The sequence below is a fragment of the Bacidia gigantensis genome (genome assembly GCF_019456465.1).
Source record: "Bacidia gigantensis strain McMullin 20006 chromosome Unknown contig_244, whole genome shotgun sequence".
Taxonomy (NCBI): Eukaryota; Fungi; Ascomycota; class Lecanoromycetes; order Lecanorales; family Ramalinaceae; genus Bacidia; species Bacidia gigantensis.
The window spans coordinates 358,306-370,978 of NW_025408600.1; the positions used below are offsets into that span (position 1 = coordinate 358,306).

A 12,673-nucleotide genomic window follows, 5' to 3' on the forward strand; every position below is an offset into this window, starting at 1 on the left:
AGCTTTGCCAGAAAATATAAGAACAAAATCAAGACCACGACATCCCTCAGAGGAAACAATATCAAAACATTTCCAAACACAAACTTGACTCCAAAGTACTATTCTTGGCATCTAAGAATGACCCTTTTTGCTCTTGCTCGTTTCTTTTCAGCTGCCAATTCGAGCCTGTTCCAACACGGGCTCACTTCATTCCTTAGCGTTACCCTCTTTCAATGACTGTATGCTACAAATCAATTTTAGCCGCTCACCATTCCGAGTGTCATAATTTGATGATCTTAAAACTTGGAAATTTTCACGAAATCCTTACGGCATATTGTTACAGTCAATGATCACGTTACCTGAAAAGCGGGAAGAGACAACAAATCCTATTGCAGATTCCTCCCGCTAATTCGAGCGGGCTTTCTGATGAACATATGATTGTTATGTACAGATACATGCTTTCCGAGCTGCGCTCTTCCACTTGTGGAGCTTGCGCTCCCCTCATGACCGCAAACTCAATATCAATTATTATAATCTTCCGCAGTCTTGCATTGATCCGCAGAACCTTAAATCCGAAATGCGGTCTTGAAGCTCAGATTTCATGCACTTCAATCTGGACGTATGATGTTTGAGCTCCATGTGGCTAGTCAATCTTGGTCTGGAATTACCAGAAAATCTTCATGGCCGTCCTCGACCCACGTCTCTCAAGTCCCACAGTGGGTAAGGTGCCTCCACAGGCTTAAGTGTACGTGCTGTCGGAATTCCACGGCTCTTTTATGACCTTCAGTCCCTCCAAGGCGGAGAGTGTCACAGTCGTCTTAGGGCTTCTGTGACTTCTCTCAACACTTGGTATCCGGACCGATGACTTTCTCATTCAAGCCTTGTGTATGATGTTCTTCACATGTTTCTCGCTCTTCTTCCGCTCTCCACTCTGGGAATAATCGATGACTCAGGGAGCTGAAAAGCAGAGCAAGCGTGGTGCAGCTGGGTGCAAAAGTTCTGATTGAGTTGATGTCGTGGCGTATAGAGGCTAGAAAAACGGCTGAGAGGAGACCAATCGCGACGAATGTATTTTGATTCCGATCTCTCGAGTGAAGTGAATGGAAGGAGCCCACCGCGAGAGCGTAAAGGAGGCAGGCGCACAGGAATAGGCCAGGCGGAGGGTCTATGATCAACTGTGGTATCTGAACATTGCGGTGGCATAGATGTATTTGCTGCAACAATTAAGCACTGTTGCATCTCAACAATGAGCTTTCGAGTATTGAGACTTACATTTGGTACTCTGGTGGAGTGTTTTGGATCATAAGTTGCTATAAGAGGTACACATGCGACTTGAAGAATCAAGTTGACACATAGTTCTGCGGCGTCTTTTATGGGTACTTTATCATATTTTTGTCGTAGTCGGTGAGAATTTAACAACTGTGCGACATCCCAACGGGCAAATCTGAATTTACATATTTGGTCTGAAGACCACGAGCGCCTCAGCGACATGTTGGTGTATTAGATGTCGCTACTGACAGCAATATGGATGGGATATGACTCTCTACGTTCAAGGCTAGGCTGGGGACAAGCCAGAACGTATCAATTCAATATATCGTGCAAGTCTTGAGTGAATAGCAGATTAACATCATAGAGGAGCGCTCGATGCTCATCATGGGATGAGTTGTTGTAGTGATGACGTTTGGTGGTTTGGTGTCACAGAGATGAAAACGTGAAAAATGGGGGGATTGAATCAGGCTGAGAATTTCGATCCGAGACTTGCAGGACGCTAGCACCTTTGGGGGGTAAGATGAGCACAGCGCGCCATAGCGAACTCCATAGCGGGCTGTCCTTCAGGTATGATTGGCTGCGCCTCTGCTAAGGACTCCGAGGGCTAAAGGCAGCAAGATAACTAGTGACGCTACTCATGCCCACCTACAGTCATGATCCCCGCCGCTACCCGCCAGCCTTTCGAGAGGGAGCATGAGAGGTCGAGATGGCGAGAAATCGAGATGCATCAGCATAGCGCATGATGAAATAGCTACCCTTGCATGTCACTGCGGACCCGTAGATGAATGCATGCAGCAGCCATTGTTCTCTCATTATTACCTTTGCCCTTGATCGACCAAGGTTCATCCAGCTTTTACCCTCCCTAGGGTTCGAACAAAGCCGGATGTAATAGACTTTGGAGGGAATCTGCCATCGCTGAGTCCGTAAGAAGATATATTCAAGTGTTGTGGTCAGATAGCCTGTAATTGCTGCAGGCTGTTGATGTGAAAGAGCGGGATGTAAAGGGCCTGCCGGAACGACTTTGAAAAGGGCTACAATACCTCCAGGACGTCCGGCATTATTGTAGAGGAGGTCCGAGAATGCCGTGGCTTGCCCGGAATGAGCGCACCTCTGCACTTTGATGTCGAAGAATTGTCCTCGGACACAGTGCTTTAACCAAAGCCCAAGACTATGAATTTCGATGTCATGGCGAATATTGACGGCGCAAGTCAAGGATGCTATCCCACATGTCCTCAGCAGATATGAAGAACCACCTTGTCTATGTGAAATACTATCATACATCTAATGACAAGCGAAAATGATTTCAGCGATGGTAGTATGTTTTGCCACTTATACACATCTTCTTCTGCCACTCAGGGACATGGGTAATCTTCGCCACTCCTTGTCGCTCTACTTGATGCCATCATTCCAAAATGCAATAGAAAACTCCATTCATTAATCACTAAGGCCATATCCCTCCCACTCGCCCGTCGATGATCTCGTGATCGTATGTCTAGAGTGATGTCCAAGGGATTCAAGTCAAAAGCATATCAGAGCCTTTTCAGACTCTTTCTATCGCACAAGATCTCGCTTACTCCATTGCTGAAGGAGGCGAAAAGGGTATAATATCGTTCAAACTTCGGAAGGCTTCGTTGTCGGTCGAGGAGGCGAGATGTGCAAAGCAGGGAAGCTGATGGGGGGTATCACGTATCTTTGACCTCCGACGTTTGCACTTTGGTAAGTCTTGGTGTAGCTCTGGCTGGAAAATCTTCCGAACAGCAGGTCATTTGGGGGCGAGACTGCTATCCGCGTCGCTGGTCATGGTCCTCATTGCGATTCTGCTGGCCTCGCTCCGGTATGTTCGGTGTTTGGTGTCTATCCTCGTGGCCGAGGGAGCGAGGGAAAAGCCAGCCCATAAACCACCAAAAGAGGACGAACACAGTGCACCATGGTAGCAATGACTTCCCTCTGAGTGTGATCTCTTGTGGATCGTCTGAAAGCACAGGCACCCTGCGCAGAAGAGGCGTGACGAACATTGCGCATGCGAGGGAGGAGATGGCAATCGCTGCTGACAGACTAGACCTAGTTAATCACGCACGTCGGCGCATTGAGAATCGGAACAACTCACAGGATACCAATGACTCGCCTGCCGTTATAGTGTGCTTGTGCGAAGTACACAGCAAATGTGAGTTCAAGAGCCAGAAGACTGCATACCATTAGATACCGGAATGTCTTCAGTACCGGGAAGATACCTACCTCAAGAGCAAAAGCGGACTCGTCGTTTGATCGGTCATTATTGTGAATGCAGCAAAGCCGATAATGGCCAGCACTATGGCGGGTCTGACCGGTAGCCTAAAGAATTCCCTCCTCCGCATCCAGACGTCGATGTTGAGGAAAATGAGCATTAATCCGAAGAGGTCAGTCATGTCACCGGCTAGTGGCCAAGTGAGTTGGTTCCCTTCAATTTGAGTATCTCTGGTCGGTGCGGCATCAGTCGCTGAAAGTAATTGAGCGAAAAACAGAAGCGCCACGTAGGATTGAGCAGACAACATGTGGGGCAGCTGGCCACCCAGGCAGGGTTGAGGGCACTGGGATGGGGATGCCGACGTAATTGGTCGTCCTGGAAGCACTCTCTTGGATGATGATAACACCTGCCACGCTGCAAGGAAAGGGCAGAATTGATGGTATAGTTGCAGTGATGCAATGGTCGTGGCAGGGGTCGAATTGGCTCCGTGGACTCCCGTCTGTCTGCAGTAATAAAGTCATTATTTTATCTGGAATATGGTACTGTGATGTGGATTGTTTCATTAATGAGATACCTTGAGTGCAAGCGAGCGCGAGCGAGCGTGAGGACTGAGATGACGTCAGGCCTGAAACGTATAGGCTGCTTGTCTGACGCGGGCGACGAGGTACTCTGGTGTATATGACCGAAAGAGGGGTCTTAATCACTGTTAAGTGATATGTAGTTGCTGTATAACAAGAGATTTGTTGCCCCCAAGATATTTTCTGGATCAGGAAGTGGTGGTCCTCAGCCAGCACCCGACAACAGCCAGCACGAACGGGACAAGATGTAGAGGGGGGCAGCCTGTGTTGTTTCATCAGTGAGTAGCTATTAAGAACGTTGATTGTTTCATACGGTTGCAATTTGCTTGATCAAGAGTCTTGATAGACTGCTACTGATTTCGAAGCAGAGCGGGGTGAGGGTGTGGCAGTTCCCAGTCGTTGTCGCTGCTCAGTCACTCATTATTTTTCAATCACTGGTATACTAGAGGAGATCTGTAATTGGCCGCCAGCAGATAATGGCGGCAACAAGTCGGATGGTAGGTGGCAGCGTTGTTGAAAGTGAAGAGTGACACGAAGGTACCGCAGGATAAAGTGCAAGATGCGCATAGAATTTCCGGGGAAAAGTTGGGAGAGGATGGGAAACGCCTGGCGTGCCGGCTTGGTAGGATGCCGAAAAACAACATTTGATTACCACCTTTGGCCGCGCAGTCGTGCTGTATGTAAAATACTTTACGTCGAAGCCAACATCGAGGGCTGCTTCTACTTTGAGATTGCGATGTTCGCTTTGCTCAAGTATGACAAGGTGCAGACTCTTTTTGCTACAAACTAGAATTTCATTGACGAAACCTATGGGTAACTCGATCCGCCCTTGAAGGAGACTCGTTTGAGCTAAAGCATGTTTACGACGTTTTGGATTACCAGGTCCTGCCAGTTTATGAAAGGCGGTGAAGTGCGTCTTTCTTTGGAGAAATCCTTAGGCAGCCTCTCTATCAAGAGAAATTGGCGTACAGATCTAAATTTGTAGCAAAATCGAACAGTTTTTGTACCAAGAAGTTTCAGCCAGAGGTTACTGTTGTAGAGTGAGGGTTCTTTGACAAACTGTGAGGAAATAATAATTAAATTTAACAATTTTTAAACCCGATTTTTTTTAAAGATCATGGGGCACTAGCGGTCGTAGCAGACGAGAAGCCACAGTAGTGCACTACTGGTGACGTCAATGCAGGTAATGCCGTTGATGAAAGGGCTATTACGAAATATAGCATTGCTTTGCAGGGCAACAGCAACAGTAAAAACATCCAGAGTAAACATGTCACTTTTGCAAGAAGCTGAGCGTCGCTTTCTTGCTTAGAATCACATGATTGTTACGATTGTGAGGTGCTAGAGCTTCAACAATGAATATGGTGTCAATGAGTCTGTGAGACCTCCGCGATCAGAGCTTGCTTGTTTTGCTAAGCACTACTAAGGATCAGTAAGCTCGACATTGTCTTTCACGGCGCTCAAAGGGATACGTGGTGGCTTGTGTGATGATCGCTCCAATGCTTTGAACTGCAACGGAAAGCGAGTCTAGTCCATACATACACGTCTGATTGAATTGAAGCTCGAGAAAGATGTTTGGATTCGACTGCCAATTGTATCCTGATCCTCTCACGAGAATAATAAGAGTGGAAAGCCAGAGACCACTGGCGGGCCAATGTGGAGCGTGCAGACATTTGACATCGACATCAGGAGGGATACGTAACAGGAATCGCGGCTCCAGGGTCGTCACTGCTTGATGATGTGGTCTTCAATCCAGGTGTCTCTTCAAGCTTCGATATCATGGTGGGAAAGGTAAGTCGTCCGCGTTCATTCTTTTGAGCGCAATGCAGCTGACTTTGTCGAAAGCATGCAGCGTATCCAAGATAAAGTCTTACTGGCTGACACGCGCCGGACGACCACCTTTGGCAAACCCATCGCGTTCGCTCAAGCCTTTGTACCAGCGTCCGCAATTTACAGCCCTCGTCTTTGTGATGTACCTAGGTCTATACAACTCGCTAGATAAAGACTCAAACAACGGTGGAGCACACGTTACATAGGAAGCAAGAAGACAAGACCCAAATTACATGAGATGGCAGTCTTGTATGGTCTTATAAAATACTCGATCGTCAGAGACAACTGTGCTTCGGGAAAAGAGACATCACGTGTGTAAACCTCACCATGTGAGGGCAAACCTGGGGTCGGCAGGTAGTTCGCCACAGGATGCCAACCGATAGGATCCAGGATGCGTGAAGACCTAAAGCATTGCCCGAGCATGTCAAATCCGACTACCGCAACGTCAAAGTCGAGTAGCCTTTCTCGATGTTTACAAACGCTGCGAGTGTCTACAACAAGAGCAAGATGTAGTCGGATGACGGTATAAGGTTTCATCCGGCAAAGACACGTGGGTGCGGCTGTCACTACCCTTATTATCATGCACGAGGCAAACGAAGCCCAATGAATGCACTTTGGCCCTCTGCAGGTGGAACTGGCTTGATATTATTCCAACATGATTCGACGGTGACATCATCACTCTTCGGAAAGATTCACATTGCATTTCTCCTCCTGCCCCACTCCTCCTTTCACCGCCAACACAAGACCTTTTTACAGGATTGCCGTCTCTTTCCGCGGCAGGCTACCGAGTCAGCATCCCAAGTCACCTCGCGTGCGCAATTGAGCATCAACAAGCACGCAGTAGATCTCAGTGGTATTGCGCATTGACAGACTCGTCATAGAGGGACTATTTAGCCCTATCCTAGAACTCGCTATGTGTCTTTGGTCTTTGTTCCGATCTTATCACCATGAATGCGAAAATCTTGCGAGCAATTGTGGAACGGGGAAGACTCTGGGTGCCAGCGATGAATTCACTATCGTCACTTCGAGAGCGGTCGAAACTTCCCCGAAGTATTGAGGAAGCACCTGGAATTTCCCCTCCTTACAATGCTTCACCCTTGGTTCACGATCAACGATACGTCAAGACAAGACTGAGCGTCTCTGTACGTGCTCGGTCCACTCAGGACCCTCATTTGCATGCGTCACATGTTACCCTGCCAATGACATTTCCTCCGATGTTTGAAAAGGCCCTCTCTATGACCCTCCCGTCGATTTCAGGTGCCTTGATGCTGCAGCCGTCCTTGCCCAGCAGGGCACTACACGTTCTACGAAAGGAATCGATTCTAATTCGGCGAAACTGGAGGAAGTCTAGTAAAAAAGCTAAGTGAGATCGTCTATTCTTTCTCAAACCTCCGCACCTTCATCAAAGAGTGCGTCCAAAGTCTCTTGTTCCATGTTTTCCTTGATTTGGACAAGAATCTATTTAGCATAGGAGGCATCCGAGGGAATATGGATACCACCGGGTTTCTCTAGATCGAGTACGTTCCCTTCAATATCGATTACTCCCACAGCGGCCTTCTGTGACTATGTAAAGTAGTGGTAGGACGAGGAATCTTTGGAGAATCAGCTCCGGTTCAAGGGGGCAGCTCAAATTTAAAGATTGGGATACAGATAAAAAATTGAGTCATCTTCAGTGAGGTCCAGGTTCAAGGGTCGCAGTGAGGCATTAAACAGGCTCTTTGATCAATTTGTGGATGCGAGTGATCGGATACGTGCATGGTACTACGCCCAATTCTCGATAGCTCAGGGGTATGGCGGATTTGGAGAGTCGAAATCATGCATGCCTATTCATTATGCGAAGAAATATACTGGTAATGGAGAAGTATTCTGAGCGCTCTCCAAACATTTGCCGTACGAAGACGTGTTTTTAACGATTGGGGACCCCCAAGCTGGAAGGGACAGAAGCCGTATGATACCGGGACATGCCAAATACGTTCAGGTCAATAAGGCGGTGCATAGCCCCAGCCTTTCCGAATATTGAGCCGCAAGAAATCAGCTTCCTACCATTTTCCATTTACATCAGGCAAGCAATCCATTTGTGACAATTGCTTCAGTGACCATCATGTAATGTAACATGAGCCAAGCTTCCCAGGTAGGAGATGTTTCAGGCTGGTACTCGAACGCAAGCAACACCTCTAGGTGAGTAGCTACCGTAGATCCCAGCGTATCTTTATGGTCATATCCAAGACCTGTGATTATTTTCTATTCTCGAGGAAAGCCGCCATGGGCACGCTGCTCCAGTTTGGCTGACATCCAGTAAATCATCCAGCCCAAATGAAACACTCTCCACCGCCTTTTCCCACTCAAACTCCTACGCAGCATAGCAAACCCGCCGAACTACGAAAGGCTGTTCCCCTTCGACAATGACTGCAATGCTCGATCTATCTCAACCCATAGCATCTTAGACGTCCAGCGTTGCCTTAAAAATGCGCAGAACTCGTACGAGTGTAGGACAAGACGTAGTTCTACCAAGTGTGCACTTAAAACAGTCGCGCCCATCACTACAGTCCCTTCTGTTACTACCACCAGCTTGGGTAATACTAAAGTTAAGATTCAATTACGACTCGTTGGTCTACCTGGTTTACGCACGCGACATTCGCTCATCGTCCCAGGACCGAGTACAATGCTCAACATCACCTCGTCTACATGAAGGGGCTCTCTGAAAACTTTGTACGTTGCTCAATTAAGACATAGGAGTTCGTTGGTGATCGCACAGACTCAAGACGCATCAGCGTAATTGTATCATGCCACCGCAAGTCATGAAAAGTGACCAACAACTTTTGCCAAACAAAGATTCAATGGTGCCTTCATGAACAAAGGCTATCCTCGGCTGCGATCAAGCAAGGTAGCCGTCATCTTACCGCTGTCCGCTAAGACGATCAGATGGAAAGTATATCGTTCCGTACCCGAGCCGCTGTCAAGATCCTGGCTTGACAGCTCCGTAAAATCCCGAGTATCAAGGTGGTTTCCAAGCAGGACTGAATATGAAATTTTTATTTTGTCATATGTTGAGCTAAATTGAAGTTGCAGAGTCATCGCAATGGTTGATTGGATGTCGGGGAACTTTGATATCCGGACATTTTTGCGTATTTCCAAATTTCTATTTTCACGTACAAAAGCACGCAGGGGCTTTCGTGATTCGGTGTTGCAGGAGACCATAGCTTAATTCTTTACATTCAAAAGATGACATGGTGTTTAGTGCCTATATGAGTGATGTCAATGACTATCGCCCGATGTTGCGGCTCATCGGGCTGACAAACGTGATGAGCTTCTCTCACAGTTCGGAGTCGGTGGGCTTTGATTATCTAGAGTAGAGTGGATAACAGCGAGAGCACAAAGAACCGCGAGGGACACCTTCGTTGAGTAAGTTATGACTAAATTGAGAGATGTATTGATGGTGATGTGTGAATATCTACACAAGGGATTTGCCTGACAGAAAAGTAATAAACCGAAAGATCCATCTTGGAAACATTTGTGATCGTGTGCTAAAGGACCTCCATCCTTTTTGTCTCAGCTCTTCGGCTGTCCCATTGAGCATATCTTGCAGTCGTAACGTTGAATGAATGTCAGAGAGGGCCATGTCGGGCAAGTGCTTGATCTCCACCCCCTATGTATGGTTATTTTCTTTAGTTGTGTATAAAAGTGAAGGAGCGTATCGTGAGTGATTAGGCCGTGGTATTCCTCGTCTGTAGCGTACTTTGTCATTCTCCAAGGTTCATCGGATTCTTTTTCAGGGCAGTGCATACATGTGTGAAGGTACAACACTTTCTGGTGGAAGTGTCAGCTGCAAATACGCTCTTAAGTCTGGTTGGGTAGGTACTTACCTCTAGGTCATGTAAACGACAAGTTGCTCCATCAAGATATTTAGTTGGGCAACTTCCAGTGTCAACTCTCCAGCGACAAGATCCAGCGCCACGAAACAGCGGACATGCTTTGGCGACTTTTCTTCAAGTTGATCTCGAAGACAGCGACGTCGCTGCTGAATGATGCTCTTCATGTCGTTCAGTAGCTTGGAGAGTTCCACATTTGTTTGCGTAATATTACACTCCACCGGGGTCTTTGTCTCTGGATCCCAGGCTTTCAGGACTCCCAGCTTTGTATAGAGACTGAGTGTAGCTAACTGTTCGCTAGCTTGGTCGTCCATGAAGTGTAGTTGGGAGACTTCCTTTCGGTCATAGCCTATGGTCTCCAGATAGTCTAGATCTGGCTCTGTGAAATCATGGGAGTCATCTTCGAGCTCATACATGGGATACGGAGGCTTTAATCCAAAGAGACCTGCTAGGAGTAAGGGAGTGCACATGAAGACACTGCTAATGAGTATGAGCAGGATAATTTTGGCCATAGTGCAATCTGAAGCTTTCAACTTGCTGGATAGTCTGGGGAGATTCAGGTGGAATTAGAGGGAAGAAAATTTTTTGAGACTTACGTGGAGGTTTTAAGGTGTTGGTGTGTTGCGTTTGACGCTGCTTCCCGATTGCACAAACAAGCAGGTCTTGCCACCGAGTGGCCTGTCATAATGGAGCTCGGGCAGGGAATGCTTCAACATGGTCCAGATAAAAGAAAATTGGAGACATAGGAGCAACAGCCTTCTTAAAATCGTTCTATAAACGTGGAAAAGAGAATTGGGGATTGCGATATTCAAATTTGATAGGCTTGAGTCATTGTCGGTGGTGGTGAGCCACACCATGTAGCTAGCCGCACCGTCTGTTGTGAACAGATTCAAGCACACTCAAAGTTAGCACTGAAAAGGGTTCAGGATGCGTGAACAGACAATTCAGTCAAAACTCGTCATACAAAGAAGTCGCGAAGATGGCAGTCCAATGAGAGAGCGAAAGGTCTCGGCGTACAAGTAAAAACTTTACTTTTTAGGATCGAGCCAGGCGTTCTCAATGGCGTAAGACTCTTGAGGCGGTACAGAGCTGACTACACGCAGTGTTTGACCATACATAGCAAGTGAAAAAAGTCTTGCCGCTATCTGTCGCCAACCAAATTGATCTGTGGATTACAACTTGTGTACTCAATTCTCAGAACCCCAAATTACTCTACCATCGTATTCGCAGTAACAGACATGAGATCAAGCCCACATCATTGGTACTTCCGTTCACGTGAAGTACAAGCCCAGGAATAGGATGTGTCATATTAGTTGACCATGAGGACTGGCTTCTCCAAGCCCGTCTTGAAGCAGCATATTTCGAGTTCCGCCTGTGAGGCTGTAGACATAGCTGGCTGTGGCCGATGGAAAGATAATTTTAAGAATTCGAATAAAATGGCGTGGGGATCCGAAAGATAAGTGATGTTGTTGTTGCAGATTTAGGTGCCGAGTCTGTGCTCAAACTTTTCGTCGCTCATCGAAATCGCGAACAGTTGAGCCTTAAAAAGCCTCAGGCAATTGACTTCGGACCCGTAGGGTATAATGTCTAGATAGAATGTCAATTAACACGATTCAGCACTCAGTAGGACGTCGGACCTGCATTTAAACAATGTATCTCGCCCAGTCCAAAACCTGAGTCTGTATGAAGGCAGTCACTTCCTCATTCCAATGGACTACACTCTCAGTGTAAATGCCGCGGTATGGTGCCATATGCTTCAACTCGGGACGTAGCCACTGGCGTCGTTGTGCAAACTTCCCCTGCTCAATACTCAAGACCACGTAGTCCTTCATGGTCTTCATCACAGTCTGCCAGTCCACATGTTTGATGCTCTTAGCTCGGAGGGTTTGTCGGACTTGATGACCCACGTATCTATGGATCGACTTGACCTTTTCCTGGAGTAAATTATTGAAGTTGTCTATTCGCACGATGTCTTCTCGCTTGTAACCCAGTGTTTCGAATAGGATCAGATCTAGTCCTGTGAACCGTCGATTCGCCTTTTGCAGTTGGGAGATATTCGAGCCAGCAATATCCCAGAGGCCTACTGACACAGCGATAATGAAGATAATGCCAAGAACTCGAGTCCAATGGACCATGTTTGCGGTAGAAGTTTGGAGGAGAATTTATGACTAGAACTTTCCAAAGCAATTGTACAAAGTCATGCAAGAGGGTGGCAAATTGTGTGAACTTGAACCATGAGATGTGAGGAGGAAAGAAGAGTCATCCAAGCACGCGTCCAATTTTTATAGCAACCTGCTGCAGTGTGTAATTCCGCGTATTGGGAAGCGCGTAAACAAGAGGGATTTGCCACAAACAGGATTGACACAGTATCCAAAAAGGGGATCAATATTTCCGCACGTAAGCAGGATACCAGATGAGCTATGCTGTTATTCTAGTAAGTACTCAATTCTTTGTCATCGAATATGAAGACTAGCCAGGCATGGCCTGTCCATTCAAGACGCTTGAGTAACAACGTGAATCGTTTTTGCCCCACGTACAACAGCAATCCGCGATAGTAGAAGTCTTTCATTGAGCAACTTACTGTCCTGGTACCGGCCACGATACGCAAATTCAGAGCTGGCTAACTCCTTGGTGAGCAAATTCACACCAATGCTCTGAGCTGTTTGTAAGAAATTTCAGGTCTCACTAGTCAAAGAAGTATTACACGCTGGCCAACAAACTTGCACGTATGAGCATCTGCACCTCTCCTGGCGAAAAAGAGATTGCTGCTACCGAGACTGTCACCACCTGCAAAGCTTGCATATAATTGTGCAAGATCCATCGGGATGACATCTTACCAGAACCACAACCAAAATGGGGACGTGTCTAATTTGTGAAAGCTTCAGCCTACTCCACTCAGCAATACTGACAGGCTAGAGGATCGACAG

At 47.0% G+C, this 12,673-nt stretch overlaps 2 protein-coding genes across 2 annotated transcripts; both read right to left on the bottom strand.

The window, feature by feature from the left end:
- Positions 1-9,742: 9,742 nt before the first annotated feature.
- On the bottom strand, positions 9,743-10,258 carry KY384_004800 (uncharacterized protein; the record flags this gene model as incomplete). Its single annotated transcript, XM_044813303.1, has 1 exon — positions 9,743-10,258. The coding sequence occupies one exon, from the start codon at positions 10,256-10,258 to the stop codon at positions 9,743-9,745; it is 516 nt and encodes a 171-aa protein (XP_044669581.1).
- A 1,131-nt stretch (positions 10,259-11,389) lies between these two features.
- KY384_004801 (uncharacterized protein) lies at positions 11,390-11,881 on the bottom strand (the record flags this gene model as incomplete). Its single annotated transcript, XM_044813304.1, has 1 exon — positions 11,390-11,881. One exon carries the CDS (start codon positions 11,879-11,881, stop codon positions 11,390-11,392), a length of 492 nt encoding a protein of 163 aa, XP_044669582.1.
- Between the last annotated feature and the right edge of the window lie 792 nt (positions 11,882-12,673).